This window comes from Colletotrichum destructivum, chromosome 5, assembly GCF_034447905.1.
Source record: "Colletotrichum destructivum chromosome 5, complete sequence".
Classification (NCBI taxonomy): domain Eukaryota; kingdom Fungi; phylum Ascomycota; class Sordariomycetes; order Glomerellales; family Glomerellaceae; genus Colletotrichum; species Colletotrichum destructivum.
Window position 1 is genome coordinate 4,535,283 of NC_085900.1, and position 26,801 is coordinate 4,562,083.

General features: G+C 57.9%; 10 protein-coding genes across 10 annotated transcripts; 4 read left to right on the top strand and 6 right to left on the bottom strand.

The window, feature by feature from the left end:
* The first annotated feature begins 737 nt into the window (after window positions 1-737).
* CDEST_08920 (Putative major facilitator superfamily, MFS transporter superfamily) lies at window positions 738-3,542 on the top strand. The gene is made up of 2 exons (XM_062925079.1): window positions 738-1,640; window positions 1,879-3,542. The coding sequence occupies exons 1-2, from the start codon at window positions 1,182-1,184 to the stop codon at window positions 3,094-3,096; spliced, it is 1,677 nt and encodes a 558-aa protein (XP_062781130.1). The 5' UTR covers window positions 738-1,181; the 3' UTR covers window positions 3,097-3,542.
* Window positions 3,543-3,544: 2 nt separating this feature from the next.
* CDEST_08921 (Putative NAD(P)-binding domain superfamily) lies at window positions 3,545-5,339 on the bottom strand. The gene is made up of 2 exons (XM_062925080.1): window positions 5,064-5,339; window positions 3,545-4,998 (listed from the first exon to the last, which is right to left on the bottom strand). The coding sequence occupies exons 1-2, from the start codon at window positions 5,132-5,134 to the stop codon at window positions 3,546-3,548; spliced, it is 1,524 nt and encodes a 507-aa protein (XP_062781131.1). The 5' UTR covers window positions 5,135-5,339; the 3' UTR covers window position 3,545.
* A 1,168-nt stretch (window positions 5,340-6,507) lies between these two features.
* On the bottom strand, window positions 6,508-8,568 carry CDEST_08922 (Putative berberine/berberine, FAD-binding domain, PCMH-type, FAD-binding, type PCMH, subdomain 2). The gene is made up of 3 exons (XM_062925081.1): window positions 7,256-8,568; window positions 6,924-7,203; window positions 6,508-6,859 (listed from the first exon to the last, which is right to left on the bottom strand). Exons 1-3 carry the CDS (start codon window positions 8,442-8,444, stop codon window positions 6,574-6,576), a joined length of 1,755 nt encoding a protein of 584 aa, XP_062781132.1. The 5' UTR covers window positions 8,445-8,568; the 3' UTR covers window positions 6,508-6,573.
* A 1,092-nt stretch (window positions 8,569-9,660) lies between these two features.
* On the bottom strand, window positions 9,661-11,000 carry CDEST_08923 (Putative UbiA prenyltransferase family). Its single transcript, XM_062925082.1, has one exon. It carries the CDS (start codon window positions 10,905-10,907, stop codon window positions 9,864-9,866), a length of 1,044 nt encoding a protein of 347 aa, XP_062781133.1. The 5' UTR covers window positions 10,908-11,000; the 3' UTR covers window positions 9,661-9,863.
* A 1,217-nt stretch (window positions 11,001-12,217) lies between these two features.
* On the bottom strand, window positions 12,218-14,031 carry CDEST_08924 (uncharacterized protein). Its single transcript, XM_062925083.1, has 4 exons — window positions 13,587-14,031; window positions 13,406-13,510; window positions 12,965-13,338; window positions 12,218-12,884 (listed from the first exon to the last, which is right to left on the bottom strand). Exons 1-4 carry the CDS (start codon window positions 13,737-13,739, stop codon window positions 12,392-12,394), a joined length of 1,125 nt encoding a protein of 374 aa, XP_062781134.1. The 5' UTR covers window positions 13,740-14,031; the 3' UTR covers window positions 12,218-12,391.
* Window positions 14,032-15,372: 1,341 nt separating this feature from the next.
* CDEST_08925 (Putative short-chain dehydrogenase/reductase SDR, NAD(P)-binding domain superfamily) lies at window positions 15,373-17,005 on the top strand. The gene is made up of 4 exons (XM_062925084.1): window positions 15,373-15,734; window positions 15,910-16,194; window positions 16,283-16,568; window positions 16,730-17,005. The coding sequence occupies exons 1-4, from the start codon at window positions 15,618-15,620 to the stop codon at window positions 16,906-16,908; spliced, it is 867 nt and encodes a 288-aa protein (XP_062781135.1). The 5' UTR covers window positions 15,373-15,617; the 3' UTR covers window positions 16,909-17,005.
* Window positions 17,006-21,714, bottom strand: CDEST_08926 (Putative cytochrome P450). The gene is made up of 7 exons (XM_062925085.1): window positions 20,155-21,714; window positions 18,683-20,081; window positions 18,437-18,619; window positions 17,877-18,357; window positions 17,540-17,823; window positions 17,372-17,473; window positions 17,006-17,291 (listed from the first exon to the last, which is right to left on the bottom strand). The coding sequence occupies exons 2-7, from the start codon at window positions 19,107-19,109 to the stop codon at window positions 17,107-17,109; spliced, it is 1,662 nt and encodes a 553-aa protein (XP_062781136.1). The 5' UTR covers window positions 19,110-20,081; window positions 20,155-21,714; the 3' UTR covers window positions 17,006-17,106.
* CDEST_08927 (Putative glucose-methanol-choline oxidoreductase, FAD/NAD(P)-binding domain superfamily) lies at window positions 19,802-21,744 on the top strand. Its single transcript, XM_062925086.1, has 2 exons — window positions 19,802-20,087; window positions 20,161-21,744. Exons 1-2 carry the CDS (start codon window positions 19,881-19,883, stop codon window positions 21,691-21,693), a joined length of 1,740 nt encoding a protein of 579 aa, XP_062781137.1. The 5' UTR covers window positions 19,802-19,880; the 3' UTR covers window positions 21,694-21,744.
* Window positions 21,745-22,224: 480 nt separating this feature from the next.
* CDEST_08928 (Putative BRCT domain-containing protein) lies at window positions 22,225-25,234 on the top strand. The gene is made up of 3 exons (XM_062925087.1): window positions 22,225-22,893; window positions 22,944-24,288; window positions 24,343-25,234. Exons 1-3 carry the CDS (start codon window positions 22,376-22,378, stop codon window positions 24,970-24,972), a joined length of 2,493 nt encoding a protein of 830 aa, XP_062781138.1. The 5' UTR covers window positions 22,225-22,375; the 3' UTR covers window positions 24,973-25,234.
* An 11-nt stretch (window positions 25,235-25,245) lies between these two features.
* Window positions 25,246-26,328, bottom strand: CDEST_08929 (Putative ESCRT-II complex, Vps25 subunit, winged helix-like DNA-binding domain superfamily; the record flags this gene model as incomplete). The annotated part of the gene is made up of 3 exons (XM_062925088.1): window positions 25,246-25,358; window positions 25,417-26,084; window positions 26,253-26,328. 3 exons carry the CDS (start codon window positions 26,326-26,328, stop codon window positions 25,248-25,250), a joined length of 855 nt encoding a protein of 284 aa, XP_062781139.1. The 3' UTR covers window positions 25,246-25,247.
* Window positions 26,329-26,801: the final 473 nt, after the last annotated feature.

Here is a 26,801-nt window from a genome sequence, read left to right on the forward strand (position 1 = left end):
ATGTGATGGGTCGACCGAGAGGCGAACCAATGGGGGGCTGGTCACACGGGAAATGCTCCCCCATCTCGGTGGGCTGCTTCGCCGTTGAGCCAGTGGAGGCCCGTTCTGGACAAGCCTAAAAGAAGGTCTCGGCCAACCGTCTTCTTTCCGGGCGTACCATGCGTCTCTCTGTGTTTTTGGTACGTTATCTTGGACAAGTAGCATCTGGGGGTTCCTCGGCCAAGGGAGATTGGTCGCGTGCAGGTAGGCAGGCAGGTCACAAGTAAGCGACTCCGAATGACGGACAACCTGGGAGGTAGGTGGGAGCAGCAGCTGGCCAATCGACGCCCGGTCACTCTCACTGCAGTCTGCAAGAGCTTTCGTTTTTGGGGCTTTGCACGGGAACGGTCCCAGCAGCCAAGTTTCTCTCCTGCAGCGGTTCGTTCAGACGTGGGCTGGAGATGGCATGGTTGCCCTTGGTACACATAGCCATGCAGCATTAGGGGTTCGCCTGGTACTGGTACTGGTACTGGTACTGGTAGTTCTACAGTACACTACTTGGCCGTCTTGGAGGAGTTCGGACCAAGGATCGCGAGATGGAGAGTTTGACGCCAGGCACACACAGATGTATAGGTTGTATGGAGTACTCTGTACAATTCAGCAGACGTGTGTATTCGTACTCAAATCAACATACTTGTACGCTGACGGGTTGTGGGTAGGATCTATGGCAGTCGCTGTTGGAGCAGTAGATGGGCAGATTCTATTCCACATGCAGCTCGCTACGGATACAGCTCTCCCCTCCCCGGGCAGTTATCATTCAGCGTCCCCTGTCGAAGCCCGTCTTGTCTTCGTCTCACGTTCCCTTTTTAAGCTGACCTCCCGCGTTCCCTGTTCTCATCTTCCTCCCTGGTCAGGCCAGCCATTGTCACCCCCTCCTTTTTGTCGGTCGTTTCTCGCTGTCTCCGAAGCACTGTCAACGGCCATAGTCAGGGAGCGGTAGCTTCACCTCGGGACAGAGTTCGCGCCGAGAGAGACAGGAAACTTCTCAAAGTTGAAAAAAGGAACAGGACTCAGGATACCCCGCCAAGACAACGCCTAGGCCAATCTCCCGTACCCGCTAATCCACAGCCCCCGTCTCAGAACTTAGAAGGGGGGGGGTGGGTGCACGACCCAGTGTCTCGCCTCTAGGACCGCTAGACGAAATGCCCTTTTCCCGCCGTCCCAAACACAAAGACCAGACCCGAGCGGTCTCGGTCGCAGACGACGACATCAACTTCACCACCGCTGTTGCCGCTGACAACACCGACATCGCGAACCACGACGACAACGCCGGCGACGAGAAGAAGGAGGCCGTCAAGAGCGCTTCACTCGACAACGGACACGCGAAGCAACACACCGACGCCGACGCCGACGCCCCGATGCCGAACCACGCCCCGCCCGGCTCCGGCTTTGGGAAACTCGGCGACGACGACTACGACGTTCGCGATGTCGAATCGTCGGCGTCGCGTGACATCCCCGCCGCCGGCGCGCCCCGCGGTCTCGGTGCCGCCGACGAGAATAGCAGTGTCCTCGAGGGGTCCATGATCGAGTACCGCACCTACAAGCGCCGCTGGTTCGGTCTGGCCCAGTTGACTTTGCTCAACATCATCGTGTCCTGGGATGTAAGTTGACAACGTCTCTTGCACACACTCTCGCTCTTCTTTATTTCTTTCAAGAAACCCCCGGGATGATGTGACGTCCCTGCCGATTCGGCAGTTCCTGCAGCTCGCCCGCAAGCCACGATTCTGCCCGTCTCGACAAGGCTGACGAATGGGACAACCTTAATGGGCTTCTTCCCCTTTCCCTTTCTGCAAATCAAAACCGCAGAGAGAAGAAGCTGACACGTCCGTTGTTCCTTAGTGGCTCACGTTCGCTCCCGTCGCCTCCAATGCCGCCGCCTACTACAACGTCTCCGAGTCCGCCATCAACTGGCTCTCGACCGCCTTCCTCTTCGCCTTCGTCGCCATCTTCCCCGTCACGATCCGCATCCTCCACTACGGGCCCAAGCCCTCCTTCATGACGGCCGCCGCCCTGCTCCTCATCGGCAATTGGGTCCGCTACGGCGGCTCTCACGCCCGCTCCGGCGGCAGCTACCCCGTCGTCATGTTCGGCCAGATCCTCACGGGGCTCGCCCAACCCTTCGTCCTGGCAGCCCCGACGAGGTACTCGGACCTGTGGTTCACCAACCGTGGCCGCGTCGCCGCCACGGCCCTGACCTCGCTCGCGAACCCGCTCGGTGCCGCCCTCGGCCAGCTCATCGTTCCCTTCTGGGTCACCTCCCCCGCCGACGTCTCCTCGGGCGTTCTCTACGTCTCCATCATTTCCACCGTCGCCTGCCTACCCGCCTTCTTCATCCCCGCCCGCCCGCCGACCCCCGTCGCGCCCTCGTCGCGCACCCTCAAGCTCGGCATCCGCGAGTCCTTCTCCATCGTCTCGCGGTCCCTCGAGCTGTGGCTCATCTTCATCCCCTATGCCCTATACGTCGGCTTCTTCAACTCCATCTCGTCCCTGCTGAACCAGATGATGATCCCTTACGGTTTCTCCGACGAGGAGGCCGGCATCGCCGGAGCCCTGCTCATTGTCGTCGGCCTCGTCGCCTCCGCCATCACCTCGCCCATCCTCGATCGCACTAAGAAGTTCCTGCTGGCCATCAAGGTCGCCGTCCCCATCATCGGCCTGTGCTACCTCGCCTTCATCTGGATGCCCGAGACCCGCGACATCGCGGGACCCTACGTCGTCCTCGCCGTCCTCGGCGCCGCCTCTTTTTCGCTCGTGCCCGTCGCCCTAGAGCTGCTCATCGAGCTGAGCCACCCCGTCAGTCCCGAGGTCACGAGCACCATCGCCTGGGCGGGAGGGCAGCTGCTCGGCGCCCTGTTCATCATCATCTCGGACGCCCTGCAGGCTGGCGACGCCGCGGACCCGCCCAGGAACATGAAGAACGCCCTCGTCTTCCAGGCCGTCGTCGCCGTCGTCATCGTGCCGCTGCCGCTGTTCCTCGGCATGTTCGGCCGTGGCGACAAGGTCAGCCTCCGGCGCGTCAGGTCCGACGAGGAGGGGGTCCGGCAGACGAGCCCGTAATATGCGTCTATCTCTCTCTCTCTCTCTCTCTCTTTGTCCTCCGATGAGGAATGTCGTGTGCCATGTGTAATGACTGAGCGGGTGGAGTTATAGCGTGCGTGGTGAAATTAGTGTATGTGATCAGTTCGGTATTTGTTCCTACAAGAGAACACTTAATTGCTCTTGGTTCAATCTAGTCATCCTCTGTGCTGTCCTTCACAGTCTCAAATATATCAAACGAACCCAGCTTTCCGACAGTTCATGCTGGTCCGGAGGAGAATTATGTTATGATAAGTGATTAGATATTATTTTGATGTAGGTTTTGGGGTGCCGCCACCTTTTTTTCGATGCTCGTTTGCCAACCCAGATGGGAATAAATATAAACGCCCGTGACCCGTGGCCGGTGAGCTGTAACCTGGAATCTGGAACCTAGAACCTCTAACCCCCCCCCCCCCCCCCCCCCCCCCCCATCAACCGGATTTGCTGTTGCTGCCGTTGCCGTTTTCGTTTCCCTTGACGCCCCGCCCGCGGATGTCGAGAAAGTCCTCCCACTGGCGCCGCAGTCTCTCCATCTCGGCCCAAATTTTAGTGCCGAGCTCCTCGAACTCGGCCAGCTGCTCCTTACTCAGGTCCTTGGCATCCGGGTTCCGCCCGACCATCTTCCTCAACGCGCCCGTCGCCGGGTCCCTCGACAGGGAGTCGCGGTCCTCGACGGCGCCCTCCCACCCCCACCCTTCGACCTCGGTCTTCTTGACGTCCTGGCGGCCCGAGAACGACGTGGCGGAGCCCCACTTGATCTTCTTCGCGTCGAGTTCGGCCAGGGTCTCGTCGTCCTGCAGCGCGACCCAGACGGGGGCCGCGGCGCCGTTGTAGCCCGTGACGGGGTGCCAAGGCGAGCCCAGCCACCGCGCGATGTAGAGGACGAATTTGTACGCCCAGAAGAGGATGAAGGGGAAGGGGACGGGGAACAGGTTGGAGGCGACGACGCCCGGGTGGGTGAGATAGAACGACGGGCGGACCGGCAGGGCCTTGGCCGGTTTTGGGTCTTCGGGCCGGAAGTAGGACTCGGAGAACCTCTGGGTGGCGGGGAGGTGGGAGGTCAGGGAGAGCACGTCGGTGATGCGCTTGGAGGACTCGTAGGGCCCCTCGGTCTCGATGCCCTGGAAGTCTTCGAGGCGCAGGTGGCGGGCCTGGGGCTCGATGCTGCTCGTCCAGATGACGCGGCCGGGGGTCTCTTCGGGAGTGGCCCGGCTCAGCAGCGGGAGGAGCTCGTGGGCGAAGACGTAGTGGCCAAAGACGTTTGCGCAGAAGACCTCGCCGAGCACAGGGGACGAGGGCTTGGTATCGTGGGCGGAGGCGAGGGACAGGGTGTTGTCGGGGGAGTCTGTAGGGACCAGGTCGGAGCGGGCAGGGCGCTGGTTGAGGACGGAGCCGGGGCGAGCGAGCTTGAAGGCGGGCCAGGTGACGATAGAAACGAGGCCCTTTGTGAAGAGGCCGGTGAAGAGGCCGGCCCAATCAAGGCCGGTCCAGCCGCCGAAGCCGGCGTTGAAGATGACGGAGTCGAGGCGCGGGATCTTGTATTGCGGGGAGGGGTCGCTGGTGTCGGTCGGGTCGGTGATTGTGCCGGAGACGAGGTTCGCGGCGCAGGCGTAGACGGAGGGCAGGTCGCACAGGTCGAGCTGGGTGGAGAGCAGGTGGACGCGGGCTAGGGTGTCGGCGGGGTCGTAGTAGGAGGAGCCGGCGCGGGAGCGGAGGGCGGGCGAGGAGGTGGCGGTGCGTTGGAGGTGGTTGCGAAGGGAGGAGATGGTCTCACGGGACTTGCGGACGGAGCGGGTGGTGGGGATGAGAATCAGGTGGGCGGTAAGGGGCCGAGTGGCGAGGAACTCGTCGATGAGGCGTTCGCAGATGCCGAGGCCGACTCCGCTGAATTGGGATGGATCGTCAGCGCGAGAAGCACGGGGGGGAAGGGGAGCGGTGTGGTTTTTTACCTGTTTGCGCCGGTGACCAGCACGAAGAGCTGCTCGCGGGGTGAGGTCTTGTCCCAAGGTGCTGCGATCATCGTGTGTGGATGTGTGGTCAATTGGAAAATTCAGAAAAGGGGGCGCATTGGAGGGCCGTCGTGGCTCTGAGCGCGCGGGGCTGTGGAACGAAATGAACGACGAGGGAAGGGAAGCGAAGGGGGCGGTCGCAGTGAGGGAGGGATAGAGAGGTGGGATGTTTGGCGGTGAGCCTTGTCTTATTCAAACAATTTCAGACGGGGGGAGGGGGGGAAGCTTTGTGGCTTTTTGGGGGGGGATTGGGAAGCTTGATAGGTTGCTGCCTCTTTGGGAAATGGGAAAACGCCAACTGTGCAGCGGGTCTGCGGGAATCTCCGCGCGCAGGTTTCGTCTGTTCTCAAGGCTTCCAGTATGTTTGCGCATGTATTCCAAATGGGAGAGAGGCGCAGGCGAGGTTGACGACGACGACGAGGGTTCATCACAGCGCGCCGGGACGAAGTCTTTCCAGATCGCGCCATTGTCATATCGAGCATGCGCGCTCCCGTCCCGAGTTCCGCCCGGCAGAGCTCAAAGTGGGTGACGATTTTGGGGGGGCTTTGAGATCGGATGTAAGCGAATTGGGTGGGATATGGATCCACATGCAGGTCAGGATGTCCAAGTTGATCGATCGGTGCTGTGATTGGTTAGTAGTGTTTACTGCGTGCTGCGTGCTGCATTCCGACGATCCCGAGCAGGAAACCGAATACGGTTGCGAAGGGATGTTCGCGATAGCGGCCATGGGGATATCTAAGGAGTCTACCGAGTATTTGGCGATAATGGTCGGCCTAGACCGGTAGTGGAGGAACGGGGACGTCTTGTCGGCATTTATCGCCGGGTACAGACAGGCTGGCTTTGACTTGCTGACGAGGGATGTTTTCGATGTGAGGTCCGCGTTGACGTGGTCTTCTTGTTGGGCAAAGGTGTTGTCTGTTGCCAATACGATTTACCCGTCTGTCTCAATTTTTCTAAGAAATCAATCGATCATATGATACCAGAGTTAAAACCATCTCATACGGTGGTTCAAGTCAATCCATTAGTCGCGTCAAAAACTTGAAGGAACAGTCCTTCGTATATCGATCAAGCATGTCACTCACTCACCCACTTTCATCCCCCCCCCCCGTTCCGTGGAGTGAGTTGACTGATTGGCTCGCTTACTTTTCGCTTGCAATACCAGATTTGGCCGTTTCGCTTGCCCCTTCTCGGAAAGCCAGCCGTCTGCAATTGCATTGCTCAATCGGTCACTGACGCTGTATCTGATTGGCCAATCAGTCACCCAATGGATTTGGTCTACTCGGGGCATTTCGTACCTCACTTCGACTGATCAAACAACAACACTTCATTCAGCATGCACAACCCAAACTCAACCCAACACAAAAGGACTCAATCAAGTGTCTATTATATTAGGATTATGAACGCTAGTAAGCCGACGACACAGACTCAGTTAACATCCCCACTGCCCTGATTACGCCACCGCGCAAAGCCGGCCGTCGCTGCGAACCTCCCAGTCGTCGCTGCCCACGCCCGTCAGCGCGTAGAATGTGCTGCGCGGGTCGTACAGCTTCTTGATTGCCTTGAGCTTGGCGTAGTTGTTGCCGTAAAACGTCGTCTCGAACTCGACCTCGTTCCGGTCTGCCTCGTTGAGGTACGCCCCGCCTCCGGGCGTCAGCGCCTTGAGCGCGGGCACGATGGTGTCCGTCACCGTCCTCTGCCCGGAGACGAGCGTCGAGAAGTCGGTCCGGCTGTACGGTCTGCATTTATTTGTTATCTCGGGCTGTTCGCGGGAAAATACGAAGGCTGGCAGGGTAGACTCACGTTCCGACAACGGCCGAGATGAGGGCAGTGCGCCACGCCGGGTGCACCGAGTTGGCCACCGCGCCCGCAGGCCGAGCGACGTTGATGGTGAGACCGGACACGAGGGCACCGCCGTTGGCGATGGAGCGCAGCGTGTCCGTGAGCGTCGCGGTCGAGGCGTCGTCGGCGACCAAGGACCGAGGCAGGAGACGACCGCCGATGTTGAACTCGGTGACGGCCGGTTCCGGGTTCATGTCGTTGTAGCTGTCCAAGAAGGTGTTGTACTGGCCAATGTTGAAATCTGCAGTTTCGTCAGTCGAGGTTTTCATGCACTGTCACGTCGTCCCACTCACCGTAGGTGATGCCAGCGGCGTCGAGCGCATCGAGGGTCGGCTGGAGCAGAGCCTGGAGCTCTTCCTTGGTCTTGTTGGGCAGCGTCGTCGGCTGCACGAGGAACATGCCGGCGGCCAACAACCAAATGCTGACGGCTCCGGCATCGACAATGCCGGGCAGTGTCTTTAAGTAGGTGCTGACGGCGCCGTAAAAGACATCGTCCGTGACGCCAGCGTTGGTAAAGGTCAAGTTGGCAGACGAAACAATTGTGTCGGGGTACGCCTTCACCGTCATGGATAGCACGGCGGCATACACGCCACCACCGCCGCCGGACAGAGCCCAGTAGAGATCCGAGTACTTGGTGGGGGTTGCGACGATCCTCAGGCCTTCCGAGGTGACAACCTCCCACTCGAGGACCTGGTCGGCCGCGAGACCATACTTGGACACAAGCGGTCCGTGACCGCCACCCTGCGTGTAGCCTCCCGCGATACCGACCGTCGGGCTGTTGCCTCCCACAACAACAAGCCCCTTTGCGTGCGCGGCGACCTGGGCCTCGCCGGCTTGGACGCCGGCGCCGACCTTGAGCGCCTTGCCGGTGTAGCCGGCGGACTTGTAGTCCACAACGCTGATGTCCTTGAGGTGGTGCGTCCAGAGCGCTAGGGCGCCGGCGCCGGTCGACTTTCCGAGGTAGTCGTGGCCCGTGTTACGGATGACGAGGCGGATGTTGTTGTCCTGAGCGAATTTGATCGTCTTGACGTAGTCGTCGGAGCTGGCGGCTTTGACGGCGTACTCGACGTAAGTGCCGATGACGCAGCGCTCGGTGCGGTCGACGAAAGGGTCGCAGCTCTGGTTTGCGAAGAAGGCGGCCATCACCGACGACGAGGTCTGGATGTGCGTCTCGGAGCTGGCCCAGCTACTCTGCAAAGCCGCGCACTTGGCCTCGTCGTAGGCGCCGAACGAGCTGTCGTGGCAGACAGCGCCGATAGGCACCGTCGCGATGAGACGCCCACCGACGGTCTGGTTGAAGGCCGCCCACTTGGCCGTTGTCGGCCAGCAGTCTTCGCCGGGGAAACAGCGGCACGTTGAGTCTCTCTGGGCGATATCATGGCCAAAGTGCTTTCCTGGGTTGCCTCCCGGAGTAATTCGGCTGATGGAAAGGGCAGAGACAACCGCTGGGGCGAGCGCGAGCAGGTTGAACAGGGACACCATCTTGAACGAAATGAGGGCAAGGCCGTCACGGTTGCTTGCTCGAGGAGAAGGGAGAGATGGAGCGAAGGAATGGAGGTGAGGAAAGAGGACTTTTCACGCCTCAGCTCCAGGCCACCCAGACTGGATATTTAAACAGGCAAGTTGCAAGCAAGAGCATCAACACCATGGAATGAGACTGCCATGTACGACCAGGAGACTGACGATGGTTTGATTAGCACCCATGCCAATATTGGCTGCCAAAGGTCCACGACTCCCATGCGTCCACGCGATGTTTGCGGGAAGAAACTTTTGAGCTATTGGAAAGCGTGCGTCTGAGCTGGCGTTCTCCTGACTCTTTCACCCTGCGAGGTCAAGTGGGATATTGAAAGAGAGGGGGCCGGTCAGTTTGCCGCGTACTACACCCGGCCAAGAGATCGAATTCGGCCGCACGTCAACGATGAGGTGACGACCAACCTTCCAGATTTACGACGGTTTCTCGCTCCACGGGGACCGCCTCCTCTTCGAGATGTGGGGGCTCATTAGACGGCTCTACCTAGTAGATGTTCCAACAACTCTGGAAAATCAATATAGGCAGGTAGTATCGCGATTTCCTCTTGAGGGATTGCCCTTGGCATGGATGCTCCGGGACAAGGATCTCGTCGTCATCTGTGAAGATGGCATTGTCCCTCTAGCGGCCTCACCTCGGGGGCCAGGGGGTCGCTGTATATGTAGATGCAGGTTGTCCGCAGGGCGGTACTACCCAGGCCGGCCGCTTGCAGTTCTACACGCGGGAATGCCTGTCAGCGGCGGGTTCATCCAACATCTAGAGTTACATGGACCTACAAGGTGGTATCTTAGGGGGAAACCATGGTTTCCTCTGGCGGCAGCCCAGGGTTGACGGACGACATCCGAGGCCGCCATGTAATCGCACGAGGTCTCCTCCGGCCGGCCGATTGGTTTCCAGCAACATTGTCTTCACGGGATGCCGACGCTAGAAAGAGGGAGGTGAGCCAAATGATCCTCCCGAATGCGCGGTTTTACCATGGCGTTTGGGGACGAGTTGATTTCCCATCTGGTTGGCGTCTTTCGACCGTTTTAATCTATCAGTCTTTGGTTCACTTAGTCTAAGCCCAAGTCTAGTAACGGTCCCCCCTTCGTCCCCCCTCCCCCCCTCCGGCGCCGCGCTATATTTCGTTCAATCCTGGCTCCCGCGGCCCGCCCCCTGCCCGGCCTTGACTCGTGGCCCCCGGCTAACCCTACGTAGTTGAGCACGCACATCAACGACTCGATAACAACCCTTCCGGCCCGGCCTGCTCTCTCCCGACTCTCTAGCCGGATTCCATCACTTATCTCTTCTCATGACTCGCACAGCTCCCAGGGTTCACCCAAACCAGACAGCCAAACTGCTCCAAACGGTGAGTTGCATAGCAGACCACCCCATTAACCATGTGTTGTCAACGACACGAAACCGTCACCGACGAGCGGCAGGGAATACAGACAGACCGTCCACAGGCACCACAACTTCCAGGCTCGCGCATCCGTTTCCGGACTCCTCGTCCGGAGCACCCCGGCGACGACCATGGCGCCAGACATGGTGGGCAGCAGCACCGCCCACGAGCGGATGTTCCAGACGTAAACGCACACGCAGGACCAGAACGGGACGAGAATTGCGAGAGACACACGCGAAACCCTGTCGCCGAAGAAAAGGGGCACCGTCGCGCGTCCGCGCCCGCGGTCGCCCGCCTGGTCCTTGAGGTCCTGCACCTGCATCGTCGTGAGGATCACGGCGCTGATGATGGACGCCCACGCATAGCCCTCGTCGGTGACCGTCGCCTCTGCGTCTCCGCCGATGGCTATTTTCAGCGAGGCCGTGTTGAAGAGGCCGTAGGCCGCGGCAATGATGACGTCCCGGACGAGCTCGTCGCCGCCCCTGAGGTCGTTGTACAGCCACGTCAGGATGAGGATGAAGACACCCTCCCGCCAGACGTCCAGGATGTAGTTGAGTGTCAGAACCACGGGGATGGCGACTAACATGGCCTTGCGCGTCTGCTCGGGCGTCACTTTACCCGTGGGTATGGGGCGCCAGGGCTTGTTCACGAGATCCTCGTCCACGGATTCCGGGCCGCGCTGGTTGGCCAGGTCGAAGACGAGGACGCTATACCAGTTGAAGGCGACGACCAGAGGGAGACGCTGCAGGACCGAGAACGTCGTCGTCGTCGTCGTCGACGGCTGGCCCAAGGTGGTCAGAGGCGATCCGGTGAGCCCGCCCAGGAGGCCGAAGGCCGTGTTGGGGACAACGAAGGTGGCGAAGTTGCTCTCAGTGAAGTCCCATATCAGACGGGGAATGCGCAATATGCCGATGATGGTGGAGGACTGTTTGCTGCTGCTGATGCTAATACTGCTGCTTGGGTTGGTCTCGTCTTCAAACGAGGCATGTTTGAGTGTGAGAGGAGAGCGCTCCCCGGTGACTGAGTGCTGCATCATGACCCGTCCTGCAGTGGCTTTTGCAAGAAGACAATGGTCCTAGGATTGATCCGACAGCCTTGATTTGGATGTTTTGTTTGAGTACGCTGTGAGAGCTCTTCTTTGCGTCCGTCTCCTCACCTCGAGGGGGCGTCTACAGCCCATAGATAAAGGCCTGCCTATAACAACATATCGCCGGCCTCGAGACCAACGCATACACCGCTTCGTCCAACATCGCCGGCACATGCCCAGACGGCTGGATGCCTCCATCGCCATATGTCTTAATTGTTAGGCGGTACATCAGCATCCCTCCCCCCCTCCCCCCGGCCCCCCGTCAACAAGACACCTACAAGGTCCCATCAAAAGAAGTCTTGATGTGACCTATGCTGCAGGCAATAGCGCTCAATGCCAATTTACAACGACCCCTGAACGATCATACCCTGAGGCCCTTGAGGAGTGGCTTCGTTACGATATATGTATTCACCAATGGTGGACAATCAAAGGTGCCAGGGGATGCATCCCTTGGATGCTGTTCTTGGAGGTCGGCGTCTGTAGAGGAGTTGCCCACGTTTGCGTGGGCCTGGGAATCGGTTACCGAAAAATGCAGCATGGAAGTCTATAACCCCATGTTAGCTCCCAATATGGGGACGAGAGTCTGGCTAGGATGACTCGATCCGGATCTTGTGATCACGGCGATCGGGCAGGTGACGGACCTGGACGTGATGATCGGTTGTTGGCCCGTTTTCTGACTGGAGATGCCACACGTACCTTTTTTCAGCGGGCGGCAAAAAGTTACTCTGCCTATGTATGTCTATCTTTATTAGAGAGACAAACTTTGCAACGCGCGACTTTGCGGAGATGTCACCGAGGCTTTCGTTCTCGCATCGTGGGCCGAGTTGCGAGTCCGTCCTGTGGAACCCGCAACGTTTACCCACCGCATCGCCCTTGTATATTGTAAGATGCGACCATAGCTCATGCCGATCTTCAGACATGAGGGTCCCGTTCAGATTGGAAGCGTCCGTCGCCAACCAGAGAGATGCTTCCTGGATATACAGTTCACACGTGGATGGGTGGTTCCCTGACCACGGCTCCGGATCGTCCCAACTTAATCGCTCGGGGCCGGGATTCCCATGTCTTTTCTCTGCCCGGGAGCGAATGAACGGCACTCTGCCTACTTGTAAACTTTCCTCGGCAGCGTTCTTCGAGGAAGGCTACCGGCAAGTGAGGCGAGATGAACTACCAGCAGGTCTCCTGGAAGTCTCTCGGTCATACCATGACCATCCCACGACGTCCTGGAGATGCAGGTCCTAGGGCGACCCTGGTTGCGAAGCAAGGAACAGACGAATATTTGTTATCTCTTTTTGATCGCCGATTGATGAAAGACACTCGGGTGAATAATACACAATACAGGTTACAAAAGGTACAGAGACGACGAAGTTACATTTCCTGGAACCCACATTGAAAAACAACCACTACCCTATCCTGACCGCGAGTAGAGAGGGGTTCTACTGACTCAGACCCCCATGTCCCCGCTGATGTGTTTCGGATGCGATGTCCTGGTGGACATAGATGCCCGGCCTGCTGCCCCGCGGCGCCTCGAACTCCGGGGAAAACTGGCACTTGGTCGTAACGGCGGCGCCCGCCCCTGGCATCTCGGCGCGTTCGAGGTCGTCGTAGGAGACGTTGTCGCCGAGCTTGTCGTACGTCCGGCGTGGGAGGTGGCGGCCGCTGTGGCCGCTGCTCGAGAGGTCCTTGAGGTGGACGGCCGCGCCGCCCTTGTCGGTCGAGGGATCTGTCAGCTTGGAGCCGAAGCGCGAGACGGCGGGCTTGACATAGGTCTTGAACAGCGGGCCGAGGGTGGGCAGGCAGGCGATGATGATGCCGATCCACAGCTCGAGGAGGCTGATGAGGCCAATGTCGTGAAGGTTGTAGACGAAGTCCGGATCCCCGATCGTGACGACCGTGTTGACGAGGCGCCAGATCATGATGGCGATCGTTCTGTTTTTGTGTTTGTGTGTTAGTCAACATGAACCGAATGATGTATAGCGAGGAAGAAGGGGAGGGGGGGCACAACGCACGCGAAGCCCATGCCAAACATGGCACTGACGGCAATCTTGTTCTTCAGGGGCATCTGCAGGCCCCACAACGCCGGCATCGGGAGCACCGTCATGGCGATGTCGAGGACAATGTTGACGGTCACGGAGACGATCTGGTCGATGGTGATGTCGCGGCAGTGGCCACCGGGGACGGGCGCCCACTGCTGCGACATGGGCAAGCACCGGGTCATGAAGATGATGAGGAACGCGACGCCGTAGGCGCCCGTGACGCCCATCAGGACGCGGGACCAGCGCTTGAACTGGGCCGTGGCGAAGATGCGCGTATAGAGCCACAGGATGGCCATCTTGATGAAGACGGTGCCGAGGAGCCAGGTGACGCCGCTGGCGAGGATAAGCTATGCGAGGAGCCTGTCAGATGGGGGCGGTTGTTCGAGGAGGAGATGTTGCGGAAGAAGGTCTTACCTTGAACTGCACGGCATATTCCTCAAGAGATAGCTCATCGGTGTGCTTTCCCAGACCATTGTAAATGGCCCAGATGACCACGCCTTCCAGCGCTACCAAGTTGGCCTGTCTGGGTCAGGACAAGTCGACAGCAAAAAAAGAAGTAACAGGGGGCGGCGGCGGCGGTGTTGGTAAGACTTACAAACGCAAACATAATCATCCCGTCATCCCAGTAGAACGATCTCCTCATCACCCTCGCGGACCATGCCCGCAGACACAGCACCGAAGCGTCGACAAAGGTGAAGACGACGATCCAAATCAGGAGGCCGATGCCCCTCGACCCGGCGCCAGGCATATTGGGCAAACCTCTTGCGGAAGGATTCCTAGGGGATGAGACAACCCGAAGAAACAGAAGCGGCGCTTGTGATGCGGTTGGTTCGAGGACCCAAAGTCAAACAATATGGTGTGAGGTAAAGACTGGATTGTCAGACCATCCAACAACCGCTCTTAGCGACACGGCACAGCCAGGCGCGGAGAGGGGGATGGGATGCTTTCAACTCTTATGGAGGGGTGAGTGTGTGTGAGAGAGGAGCTCGATGCAAATGGCTCCAATTACCGCGGCGTGCGTCACGTTCTCTTGATCCAGGCACGCTTCATTGAGGCGAAACGTGGTTCGGGAGACTATCAGTCACTTCGGGAAGTGAGTTCCCAATAAAGAAGTGGACGAAGGGACCGGACGATGAGACGCATGGCGATGTTACCCTATTCGGTATGTGTGTGTGCCGTAAAACGCTAGCCCATGAAGCAGACTTACTTGGTTGAGTTAAGTGCATCGACTGACAACGATTGCAGTGCCGGACCATACATCCTATTCCTGCGTCACGTAGCCGGCAAGGCTCTCTCTACCTCTCTATCTCTCTATCTCTCTATCTCGCTCTCCCTCTCTCCTTCATCTGGTTGAAAACAGGAGGGAATATGGAGATGGGGTTCTGCACTCGCATGACACTGCATTCTGTCACCCCCCACACACACACTTGTCTACACTCACCTACCTACATACACTACTACACCCGTTGGAGACGGGATGGGTAGCTTTGTAAGTGACCATTTCCCGTCGTTTCGAGTCTCCAAGAGACCAACCGTCCGTGTGGCGTTGCCGCACGTGTGGATAACGTCCGGTGGGAAACCTATGCGGCCTTTCCCACATGACTTAACAGCTCTCTCTTCTCAGGCGTGATCGGAACCACAGCCATGTGCGTGATGGTCCGTATCCACAAACCATCCCCTCCTCCCTCCCTCCCTCCCCGGCCGCCTTCAAGGGGTGGGTTGCTTGTCGTCCTTCCGACCCATGTCACTTCATCAACAGCGCCCCCGCTGTACCATTTCCAAGGTGCAGGGGGTTTACTTACCGTTCCCCAGTTTCTCAAGTCTTCAAAGTCTCTCAAGTCTTCACGGTTCAAAAGTGGAGATACATGAGTGGGGTTTCTGCAAGTTGTATATCAAACTTCCTTACATCCTTGTAGGTCGGCCATACGATGACAGATAATGTACCTGTATGATCCCCTCCCGCCCCATACATAACAACGACGACCATGTAAGAACGAGCCTTTCGGGTGTGCGTCCCTACAGACCAGTCCTGTTTCAATATTCCAATATCATCTCGTCCGCGGTTGACCTTCTAATAAGGGACCGCGCCTAAGCCTGTCCGGCAGTAGTCATGTTGCAATGAGGCTTGCGGCGCCTCACCGGTCGATTATGCAAGGCACGCAACTGGTTTGTGTCACTTCTCACTCGTTTCAGTCAAAGCGACCATCACCTCCCCCCCACCCACCCGTTCGTTCATTGGCGGTGGAGACGTTGTTGCGTCGTTGTTGTAGGATCGATGAAGTGCTACCGCCGCCGCCAGACGTCGACATTATGTCCGATCCAACTGCGCCGCACCAGCCGCATCCCTAAGACGGCTTTGTAAACACGTTCGAGCTTTGTCCTTCCTGAAGGAGGGGAGGGGTACTGAGGGGAGATAAAAAGACAGAACAGGTTCGCGATGGTTTGGCCGCTTTCGTGTTCACCCCCACGCCTTTCTCAGTCTCACAATCTATTTTCCCCTCTCAGTCGACCTACTTACTCACCCCACCGCTCTTTGCCTTGGCTGAATCCCCATATTCTTGCCACCTGTTTTCAAAACTTTTGATTTACCAGATTCCTATCTCGTAACAGTCTTTATACCCCGGACATGCAGCCCCCTCTGCCCTCCATCACGCCGACCTGGCGCAACGACACGTACGATGCCATCTCGCCCTCGCGCCTAGAGTTGAGCGCGGCGGGGAAGACTGTCATCGTAGTAGGCGCGGTAGGTCCGATATCTCGTTCCCCCCTTTTCTGTGAAGCCCCCCTTCCTCGTGGTATCCGCAGTCTTCCACTCCGTAATGGAGCCCGGAGTATACCCCCTCCCTCCCTTCCCTCACAGCCCTTCCATCGTGCCACGCAAACCTCGACCTTTTATACTAAACGCTTTACTCGAAAAGGGTAGTGGTATCGGCCGAGAGACTGCCCTGGCCTTCGCCTCCGCCGGAGCAGCCCGAGTCATTGTCCTGGGACGCACCAAGGCCACCATAGCCGAGACAGCCGAGTCCCTGCCGCCGTCCGTCCAGAACGAAGTCCACGCCTTGGACATCACGGATGAAGAGGCCCTGGCCAAGGTGGCGGCTGCGGTCGGCCAGTGGGACGTCCTCGTCCTGACCGCGGGCTACGTATCCAACCCGACGCCCGTCGCGGGATCGGCCAGCGACGAGTGGTGGCAGAGCTTCGAGGTATGTAGAACCATCATCCATGGCGGGACGAAACCCCCCACACGGGCCCGAAGAGGAGTGATGGGCACTTACACACGCATGACAATAGACAAACACCAAGGGGACATACCTCGTCACCAAGGCGTTCCTCCCGACGGCCAACCCCTCCCACGCCTCTGTCGTCGCCCTCACCACCGGCACGACGGCGCTGCCGGCCGTCGCGCTGCCCGGCCTGTCCGCGTATATGGCGTCCAAGCTGGCGCAGACCAAGATCATCGAGTTCCTCGCGGCGGAAAACCCGAACATCTTTGCCGCCACCCTCCACCCGGGCATGGTCGAGACGGACATCTTCAAGAAGAGCGGCGCAAAGGCCGAGGCCCTTCCAATGGACAAAGGTGCGTCCGTCGTCGTCTTTTCCCCCCATCCTCTTGCCATCCACCCCCTCCCTCCCTGCCATCCTATCCCACAGATCATCGTGCCTGTGTCTCCCTCCTCCTTCCTGTTGCAGCCGCGGTGGGCCGAGCAATGGTTTCTGACATGGACCCCCTTGCCGCAGTGCAACTCCCAGCCCACTTCACCGTCTGGCTGGCCAGTCCCGAGGCGGCGTTCCTGAACGGCCGTACTGTTTGGGCCAACTGGGACGTAGAAGAACTCAAGAACAGTGCCGGGACCATCCAATCCGGTCAGCTGCTCACGAGCGGGATCAACGGTTGGCCCTACACTAGCCTCGCATGAGAGTCGATGGTACCGTGCTGGTGGACAAGGAGTCATCGCCGCATTGTAGCTCAGGACGACGAAGAAATTAATAAAACAAGATTTTGACATGAAGAATGCGAGAGCGGGCATATGATCATAGAGCTGTATTGTGGATAGCCCCCTCCCCCACACACAAACACCGAGATCGAATGCCTGTCTACTAAATGTAGTCTCTGATCATCTCAATTCGAAACACAACGACAAGGGACCTGGATTGGATGTGAACTGGTCCCTGATGTCGTCAAACACACGGTTGCCCGTCTCCCCCGGCGCGAGGCGGAAGCGGTACTTGCTGACCAGCCTGGCAACAACAAACCTCATTGTGTCCGTGGCAAGGAAGCGACCAAGACAGCTGTGGTGACCTGGAAGAAGAAAAAAAAGGAGAAGATGGGTTAGCTGTTCAGCCGTAAAGATTGCCGCTGGAGAAAAGGGTCCATCATACCTGTTCCGAAGGGCGCAGAAGCCGCCGCATTGCGGACCATCTCCGGACGGGTGGTCCATCTCTCAGGGATGAACTCGTTGGCCCGCTCGAAGCAGTCCTCTCCTACAGACGACAAGGTCAACCAACGTTCTGAAAATCCAAGCCCCTCCTCCCCTCACGGCTACTTACTCCGGGATATAACGTGACGCGGGGCAATGATTGTCGTGTGAGGCGGGATGAAGGTTCCACCGATCGTGGCCCCGTTCTCCGTCGTCTTCCTGGCCCCGCCTGTGAGGAGTGCTGGGTACAGACGGAGACCCTCGTTGATGACGGCGTTAAGATGGGGAAGGCCTGTGAGGGTCTTGATGTTGGTTGAATCAACGTCTTTGAGCTCCTCGTAGATCATGTCGGCGTGCTCCGGATGCTTCGCCAGCTCGCAGAAGATGCCGATGAGAGCGGCGGCCGTAGGCTCACTGTATCCTGTCAGTGGTCTGAATGGCCTACAAGTAAGAGAGCGAGAGTTTACCTCCCGGCCACAATGGCAAGCAAACTGTCACCGAAAAGCCATGTCAAGCGGTCCTTCTGTTCCGTCTGGCCGTCTTCCAGCTCCATCAAGTAGTGGGCGAGATCCGGCATAGCGGGCTTCGGGGTCTCGGCGTCCAGTCTCATACGCATCTGCCGCTCGCACCAGGCGACCATGTCGAACCAGTCCTTGAGAACGCCGACCCGTGGGCCGAGTTTGAAGCCGACCTGTATGAGCCACGGAGCCGGGCTGAAAGGCCCCAGAAGAGACAGAGCACGCTGCAGCCGCACAATGATGTGGTGCCATTGCTGCTGGTGCAGCATGTCGAAGGACTTGCTGAAGACGAAGTCGCCCATGACGTCAAACCCGAACCAGAAGAACAGGTTGCGGACTTCGGAAGCGACGTGCGCTTTGGCATCGGCCTCAATGCACAGATCTAGCTGCTCAATATACTTGAGAATCTTTGACTCGTGCTGGACAAGGGCTGTTGGGCACGGCACGGCTCGTCAGAGATAGGCTTCAGAGATAGGCGCACGCTGCCGAAGATCCATGGGGGCTCATACCTTGCGCCGAGAACCCGCGGTTCCATTCACGGCGTCTAGCAGCGTGTATGGGCTTGACGCGCGTCGTGACAAGTGCTCTGTCAGGGTGCAAGATGTCGTACCACTCGGCCTTGATGCACTCAGACCGAGGACCGTCCACGGCCATGAAGACTCCTGGATGGAAGACGGTGATCTCGCTCGGTCCTGTGTATTTCAGTAGGTATGCCTTCCAAAAAATAAAACAAAGTGACGGGCGAGATCACTTACCCGTCCTCACGAAATCACCATATTGCTCATGCAACTTCTCCAAGACCAAATGGTTCTTGCAGTCTCGACACGCCCAGACGTGCCAAAGCTTCGTGACTCGGGCGTACCACGGGCCCTTGAAGCCGGCAGTGCTGAGACGATGAAAAAAGACTCTGTATGAGATGATGCTGGCAAAAAGCCCAGGGAGATATCCGGCAGAAAGAATCAGCAGAGACTGACAGAGCTTTCCGATGGCAGTGTCACTGTAGTATCTGCTTAGACCGGCAAAGCAAGAGAAGAGCCACAAATGACCCAGTAAAATCTGAGGCGCCTGTACGTGCCATTCGCCGTGAATGAATATTCCCTGATGGACGGCAATGCCGCAGACAAGGCCAAGGCCGTAGACGAGGACGCCCTCGTAGCCGGAGTGGAAAAGAACATTCATCATGAAGCTTGTGTGGCGTATTTGGTAAATCCATGTGAGCTCGAAGCCGATGAATGCGCGGTCTTGTAGTCCGTTATCCAAGTCCAGAGCAGACTTCGACCTCGGATCTGATTTACACTAGCCAGTCGGCTCATCATCGAAGCCGGCATGGCTCTTGGTTCCATGGCTGGGACCAGTCTGATCTCCCCGCTCGACAGCATGCCGGGCAACCCAGAATCCAACGCAGACTGACTAGTGTCCAATAACTATGATGCAAGCTAGCACGACTTGCCGTGTTCATCATCACGTCGACGAGGCTGTACCGATTGTTGTGAAGTACATGCTCATATCGCGAGGTGGTGATCATGGGTCATCCAGATAACCTTGATATCTGGATACCTGCCAGGTCTCCCCTAGTCAGTCACCGACCAGGGGGCCCAGAGGAGTGGGAGGGTCTTCGTCCCACAACGTCAAGCCCCTGCTGCAGTGACGGAGTGGTACGGATGCAACTCTGCGGTGGAACCTGCATCCAACGGTGCCGTATAAACGGTGGGTTGGCGCAATATTGTGTTGGTGCAAGACGGATATGACATGGCCCAGGGGGATGCCGGAAGTGTTCTCGGCGGCCATGGGCGACTAATTGCTTTGCCGCAATCGTATCCGTACATAGACGTCTTGGGAAAGGGGGCCTCGCCATGATTTAACAGCGGCAGAAGTTCCAACGCTGCTCTCTGCTTCTGCAGAATCACTTGTTTGCGTCACCCCGAATCCCACCACTCTCCTTTCCTTCCAAAAATGACTACGACTTACGACTTTGTCGTCGTGGGCGGCGGCGTCGCCGGCTTGGTAGTAGCGACACGCCTCTCGGAGATCCCGGATATCCAAGTCCTGGTGCTCGAGGCGGGCGAGGACCAAACGGCGGACCCTCGCGTCAATATTCCCGCACTGGGGCCCAGTCTTGTCAAAACGCCTTCTGACTGGCAGTTCCGAACGGTGCCACAGGTGAGAGTCCTTCCGAGAACCACGTGTGTGTGCTCTTCTCAAGTTAGGGTCGCTGACAGGAGGTCAACTGCAGGAAGGTCTAGGTGGTCGGGAGATTGCCGTTCCTCAGGGCCGCCTCCTCGGTGGCTCGGGAGCGCTCAATGGGCTCTCCTTTACGGTCACCACCAAGTCCAACGTCGAAGCATGGGCCGGTCTGGGCAACCCCGGTTGGGACTGGCCTACGTTCAAAGAGGCCTCCAAGAAGATCTACTCCATCGCATCTGGCGAGGGGCAAGGTCCTCTCAAGCTGTCCCTGCCGGACAACTCAGAGTCTTTCTGGCCCAAGGTCTGGCAGGACACCATTCGCGGGCTGGGCTTTGTGGACTCTTGCGACCCCTTGAGTGGCCAGGGTGTCGGCAGCAGCATCACGCCCGACACCGTAGACCCCGACACAAAGCAAAGAAGTTACGCCGCTAGCGCGTATCTCGGGTCCGCAAAGTCCCGGTCCAACCTCACGGTTGTGACGGGAGCACTCGTCAGGAAGATTGTCTTCAAGACTGACGCCGACGATATTGTCGCTGAAGCCGTCCAGTACACCAAGGACGGCGAAACGAAAACAGTGACAGCACGAAAGGAGATTGTGTTGACGGCTGGCACGCTCAACTCATCTCGACTCCTCGAGCTCTCTGGTGTCGGAAACGCGAAGCTTCTACGTGAACTCGGCATTGACGTTGTGCTTGATAACCCTCACGTCGGCGAGAACCTTCAGAACCATGTCATGGTCGGCGCAAGCTTCGAGGCGCTTCCAGAACACGACACCATGGATGGCGTTGTCCGTCAGGATCCTGCAGCCATCGGGGCTGCCATGGAGGCGTATGGTAAGGGTACGGGACCGTTTGCCAGGAGCGGGACTTCGGCGACGGCGCAGCTCCCTCTGCCGGGTGGCGAGGACATCACCCAGCTGCTCGACAAGTTGAACGGGCCCAAGACATCTGCGACTCCGGCCTTCACAAAGGCGCTGGAAGCGTACGTGCGGTCCGTCCTGAGTTCGTCCTCTGAGCCTTCGGGATACTATCTCTCGTTTCCCGGGTACGCCTTGTTCAGCGGAGACGGGACCATGGCACCGCCCCCTCCTGGCGACGAGAAATACTTCACGATAGCCATACTCCTCGCTCACCCACTCTCGCGAGGTTCGAGCCACATCACGTCTGCGTCGTTAGACTCGCCCGCCGTTGCCCTCGATCCAGCCTATCTTTCTCATCCTTTCGACGTCGAAGTTTTGGCCAGACACGTCCAGCTCCTGGAGAAGATTGCAGCCAGCGAGCCGCTCTGCAGCCAGCTCAAGGCCGGAGGAAAGCGTAACCCGACCAATACCTTGACTGATGTCGAGCAGGCCAAAGAGTTCGTGCGCCAGACCGCGGTTGGCGCCCATCACTTCACGGGCACTTGCTCCATGATGCCTCGCGCACTAGGCGGAGTGGTCGACGAGAAGCTCCGGGTGCACGGTATCCGTGGTCTGCGGGTGGCTGACGCCTCTATTGTCCCCATAACCGTGCGCGCCAACCCGCAGGCAACCGTGTATGCCATTGGTGAGCGGGCTGCCGATCTGATCAAGTCGAGTCTTTGAGCATTGATCGGGGTGGGATGGGTGGGTGTCTTGGTTGGGACGTATCGTGTTGTGGCTCGAGAAAGTCGCAGCTGCATGTAGTCGGTAGAAGACGATTGAACACAATAGCCCAAAGGCGAATGACTAGAGCCAGCCAGCAGTTTAACATTTTGAAGATGCACGAATGCCGCGGTGACGATGCGTATGGCAAAAAAGACAACTATGCCTTGTTTGCTAAGAAAAGAAACCCCAATTCCTGGGAAATATGTGGTTGTATTCGCCAAATCAACAAGTGGATTGTCAACGCTGACAATCGCTAACAGTAACACCAACAGTGGTAAACAGGGGTGCCGGCAGCCGCTTGACCGCTAAGACGGCAAGACGCGTCCCACCGCGGTTTTAATGGGCAAAGTACCGATACTTGACACTAGCCTTAGTCTCTACCTATATCCAAGTACCTCAAAGTCACACGTGACTGCGAGCTCACCTCGCGTCTTCACCTCCACCAGGCCGCGTCGCTAACATTTTCGCGTCAAAATCGCCTCTGTACCTAATCCTATTGTATACATTCACACCTCGTCACTACAAACGAAGCTTCGAAAGCCCACCCCGGAATATCGCCACGCACATGCCTTAAGCTCAACCTCGAAGCCCGCCGGCTCTTTTTACTTCCATTTGCATATGCCTCATTCGAACGCCAGCCATGGCTGACCCATTGAGTCTATTCGCAGAATGCACCTTCGCCTTCGTACCAAGCGCCTACCTGGCTCCCAAGGAAATCAGCGAGCTGGCAGAAATCGTCAAGGGCCGTGGCGGTACAGTCCTTGACCCGAGACGTGATGGCTCCATTAGGCTCGAAGCGGTTTCCCACATCGTTTCCAACACCATCGACTTCCCCCAGTTCACCGAGACCCAAGCCTATATGATCCCCGTCATCAACCCGGGTTGGATCAAGGCATCCATCCTGAGGAGTAAACAGGCCCAGGTTCGGCCCTACTCCCCCGATCCGCGTATGTTTTTCTGCAAGGTCACCATCACCTGCGCCGGACTCCCCGAAATCGACAAGGAGACCATCATTGGCGCCACCCTGGCCATGGGCGGCATGGAAACCGCCGACGTCTCTCGACAGACTACCCACATCTGCGCCTTGTCCATGGACCACCCCAAATGTATCACCGCCAAGGAAAAGGGACTCAAGTGCAAGATTGTCCTGCCTCACTGGTACGTTTGGTGAGCTCAATCTTTGCATCGTTTCTGACGCGCCTCTCCAGGTTCGAAGACTGCTTCAAGCTCGGCAAACGAATCGACGAAGGCCCCTACATGCTCCCCGAACCCGAAATTCTGCGCAGACCCGAGAACCAGGGCGAAGTTCAGATTCCCCAATACAACCATCTTCAGGGAGCGACCTCGACCACTCCCAATCACCTCGCCGACGGCCCCCGCAGGGCCGCCACAATATTCCGGGACAAGAAAGTCATGCTCTCGGCGGACCTTAACATTACCGCACGATCGTTGGAAGTTGTCAAGCAGCTCATTGTCAATGGAGGTGGCAGGATTGTGGACGACGTGGATATATGCGACTATTTTGTCTGCCAATACCGCCATGGAGACCAGTATGTCAAGGCAGCTCAGTCAGGGAAGGATGTCGGAAACCTGTCGTGGCTCTATCATCTTATCACCCATAACGAGTGGACATCTCCTCTCCGTCGGCTTCTCCACTACCCGGTTCCCAAAGACGGCATCCCGGGCTTCAAGGACCTCAAGATATGCCTTTCCAACTACGGTGGCGACGCTCGCATATACCTCGAGAACCTGATCAGAGCAACGGGCGCCACGTACACCAAGACGATGAAGGCGGAAAACACCCACCTCATCACGGCACGAAATAGTAGCGAGAAGTACGAGGCGGCCAAGGACTGGAATATTGAGACGGTCAACCACCTGTGGATCGAAGAGAGCTACGCCAAATGCGAGATGCAGAGGGTATCCGTCCCAAAATACTCCCACTTCCCGGTTCGCACGAACTTGGGCGAGGTTATCGGCCAGACCTTTTTCGACGAGTACTGTTTGCGGGAGGCCTACTACCCCGGTGGCGAGGAGCACATGTCGCCGCAAGCTCAGAGGAAGCGCAAGATTCTCGAGGCTGCGCAAGAGAACTCGTACAACCACGGACCTGCCGAGGGCGTGGTCATCGGCAGACATGAGGTGAAAGAGCAAGAGGTCGTTGACGACAGCTTCATGACGCCCGTCCGTCCCAAAAAAGGCAGCCGTGACAAGGAGAACGACACTCCGTCGGTCATCTCAACAGGCAGCCGAAGCGCAAAGAGCAAGGCCCTCACCAACCTCCAGCGCATCGCCCCGGATATCGCATTGTACGAGAAGGAAAAAAAGCGAACCAAGGATGGCAACGGTCCGTGGGGTGGCAAGCGTGCTGCCGATCAAATCGACAGGGAACGCCGGCGCACATCAAGCCCGGCGCAACCCATGGATATCGACGAGGATGACGAAAGGCCGACCAAGAAGAGCAGATCTTCGCGGCCAGATATCGAGATGAGAGTTGTATTGACTGGTTTCACAAGATGGGTCAATGGCAAATCCAAGGAAGACTCAGAAAGGGCAAGTTAGGTCGGCTTCCTGACGTCTGGTTTTTATCATGCTAACAACCCGCAGAGAAAACTCCGCGACATGGGCATTCTCATCGTACAGGATAATCAACCATGCGACTACCTCGCCGCACCTCACATGGTGCGGACAGTGAAGTTCCTCAAGACGTTGGCCAAGGGACCGACCATCCTCTCCTCCGATTTTATCGACGCTGCCCTGGATACGGGCGAGGTCCCTGATCCCGACGAGTTTCTCTTGAAGGACAAGGAGAACGAGAAGAAGTTTGGCGTCACGATCGAGACAGCGGTGTCCAGAGCGAGGGCCAATCTTAGCAAGCTCCTTTGGACTGTCCCCATCTACTGCACGGCCAACATCTGCAACGGCCCCGATAGCTACAAGGCCATTGCCGAGGCCAACGGAGCCATGTTCAAGTTGTATCGTGCGCGCAGTGGTACGACCATCAAGCCGACGACGGAGGAAGAAGACGGCGGCGCACCACCCGAGCCGGTCTACCTCCTCAGCTCCAACAGCGCCGAAGAAAGATCACTGTGGCCCAAATTCGAGGAAATGGCGCGGAAGGGCCACATGGACCCTCGCATAGTCGCGGCCGACTGGCTCTTGGATGTGGCCATGACGCAGCAGGTGTCTTTTGACGAGAAATATCTTGCCCGGAACTTCTTCGACAAGGGCGCATAAGATGTTTTTTTTTGTTGCTTTTTTTAGTGGTTGACAGGAAACTCGTAGCTTTGCATGCCTTTTTGTAGTTTTTAGTTGTACATACGCGCGCTGGCTCGGAGTTGGATGGTTCATTGGAGGAGGGGGAGGAGGGGGCCACCGCCCGATGCTTTTTCCTGGTAGTCGTGACGATCGCTCGGAGAAATAATGTGTGAACGTGGTATGTCTCAGTTATAGATGCCGGTGTCAAAAATTGATCATGAGCTAGTCATAGTCACGCTGCGGAGGCTCGAAAATCAGAAGAACTTGACACCCTGCGAGTCCTCTTGTCCGAAGATCTGGGCCTTGCCGCGCTTGACGAGAATCTGCAGCGCCTTCGCCAGAAGGTCGGGATCGAGGCCGTGGAACTCTGTGAACGCGGCGACAACGGTTAGCTCTCGCGGTTGTTGGCGGGGAAAGAAGGACACCAAAAGAAGACGAAAGAAAAGAAAAGCAGGGGTGCTCACCCGTCCCCCTCGTGCTCTCGCCCTCGGTGAGCTCATACAGGGTCAGCACGACGCCCTTCTGCGCCGTCTCGTCGATCCAGCCCTCGACGACGGAGGCCCACTCGTCGGGCGTGCGCCAGTAGATCCAGAAGACGTCGGTGCTTGCGGGTAGCGGCTCGGCGCGGCCGTCTTTGCGCATGAACTCGAGAACCTCGCGCGCGTCGGCGAGCGAGAGCCTCTTGTTCAGGGCTCTGTTGTGGAAGAGCTCCTCGGGGGCGGCGGCGGCGGAGGACGCGGCGGTCGCGGGAGAGAAAGTCGTCGGCTCGTTGTGCGGGGAGGAGGACGCGGCGGTGTTATGGTTCGGCAGGGCGTGCGGGAGGGCCGACGAGGCGGAGGGGATGGCGGCGCCGAGGGAGAGCTTGAAGATGCGGTGGTGGCGGCAGTAGGCGAGGATGAGGTCGGACCACTTGACGAGTTGGGCGTGGTGGGTCGTGAGGTTCGTCTGGCGCGTGAAGAAGGGCGGGAAGGAGTATTCCCGTGGGAAGGGGAAGGGAGACGCCGTTGCCATCGTACGTGGCTGTTCTGGGGTTGAGTTGGGTTGGGGGTTGAGGGAGGTGTTTGCTGGAGCTCCGGGAGATGTTGCCGGAGCTTCGGGAGATTAGAGATGGGGACGTCACCTCGTGGAAAGGAAAGTCACCGAGGGGTTAGTGGGGCCATCAGTGACAATTGTGGGTCTTTGATCGGAGCTGGTGGTCAAAGCTCGCCGGGAACGGACCGGCTTCGTGCACGTCCCGATACCTCCGCTAGGTATCTCACGACTTCTTTCGAGCAAGACCTCCGCCGTCAGTTCCATCATCCACGTTTCCATCAGATGGCAATCAACCAACACCATGTACTCGGTGTCGGGCGCAAGGGTTTCGTAATAGTAAGATAGGTGTCAAATACGGCCTCGAGAGCTCTACAAAGCGCTGCTCAGCCCCAAAATGGATGTTTCCTACCCAACCCAAGGTTATTACCCCGAAACTATCCTAAATCCCTACCCTTCGCTTCGCCTCTCTCGTTCTGATTAGGTGCAAACTAGATCCCATCCCTGAACAACCATTCTGGTGTACTGTCATGAAGGAACAGATGGACAAAACTCCCGCACCCAGTTCTATACCTCAAAGTCTTGGGCTGCATGTGTGCTCACAGAACGACGGACGCTGCCTGACGACCCTAGCAAACAAAGATTGCTGTAAGGGCCGGCACCAAAGGCTCAGAAATTCTCAGTCCCTTCAACGAAATTCGGTGGATGAGACTGCTAAGCCATAACGGCAGCGTGATTGTCCCGGTGATAACGCTCAGAAGGAGCGGTTCCATGCTGTA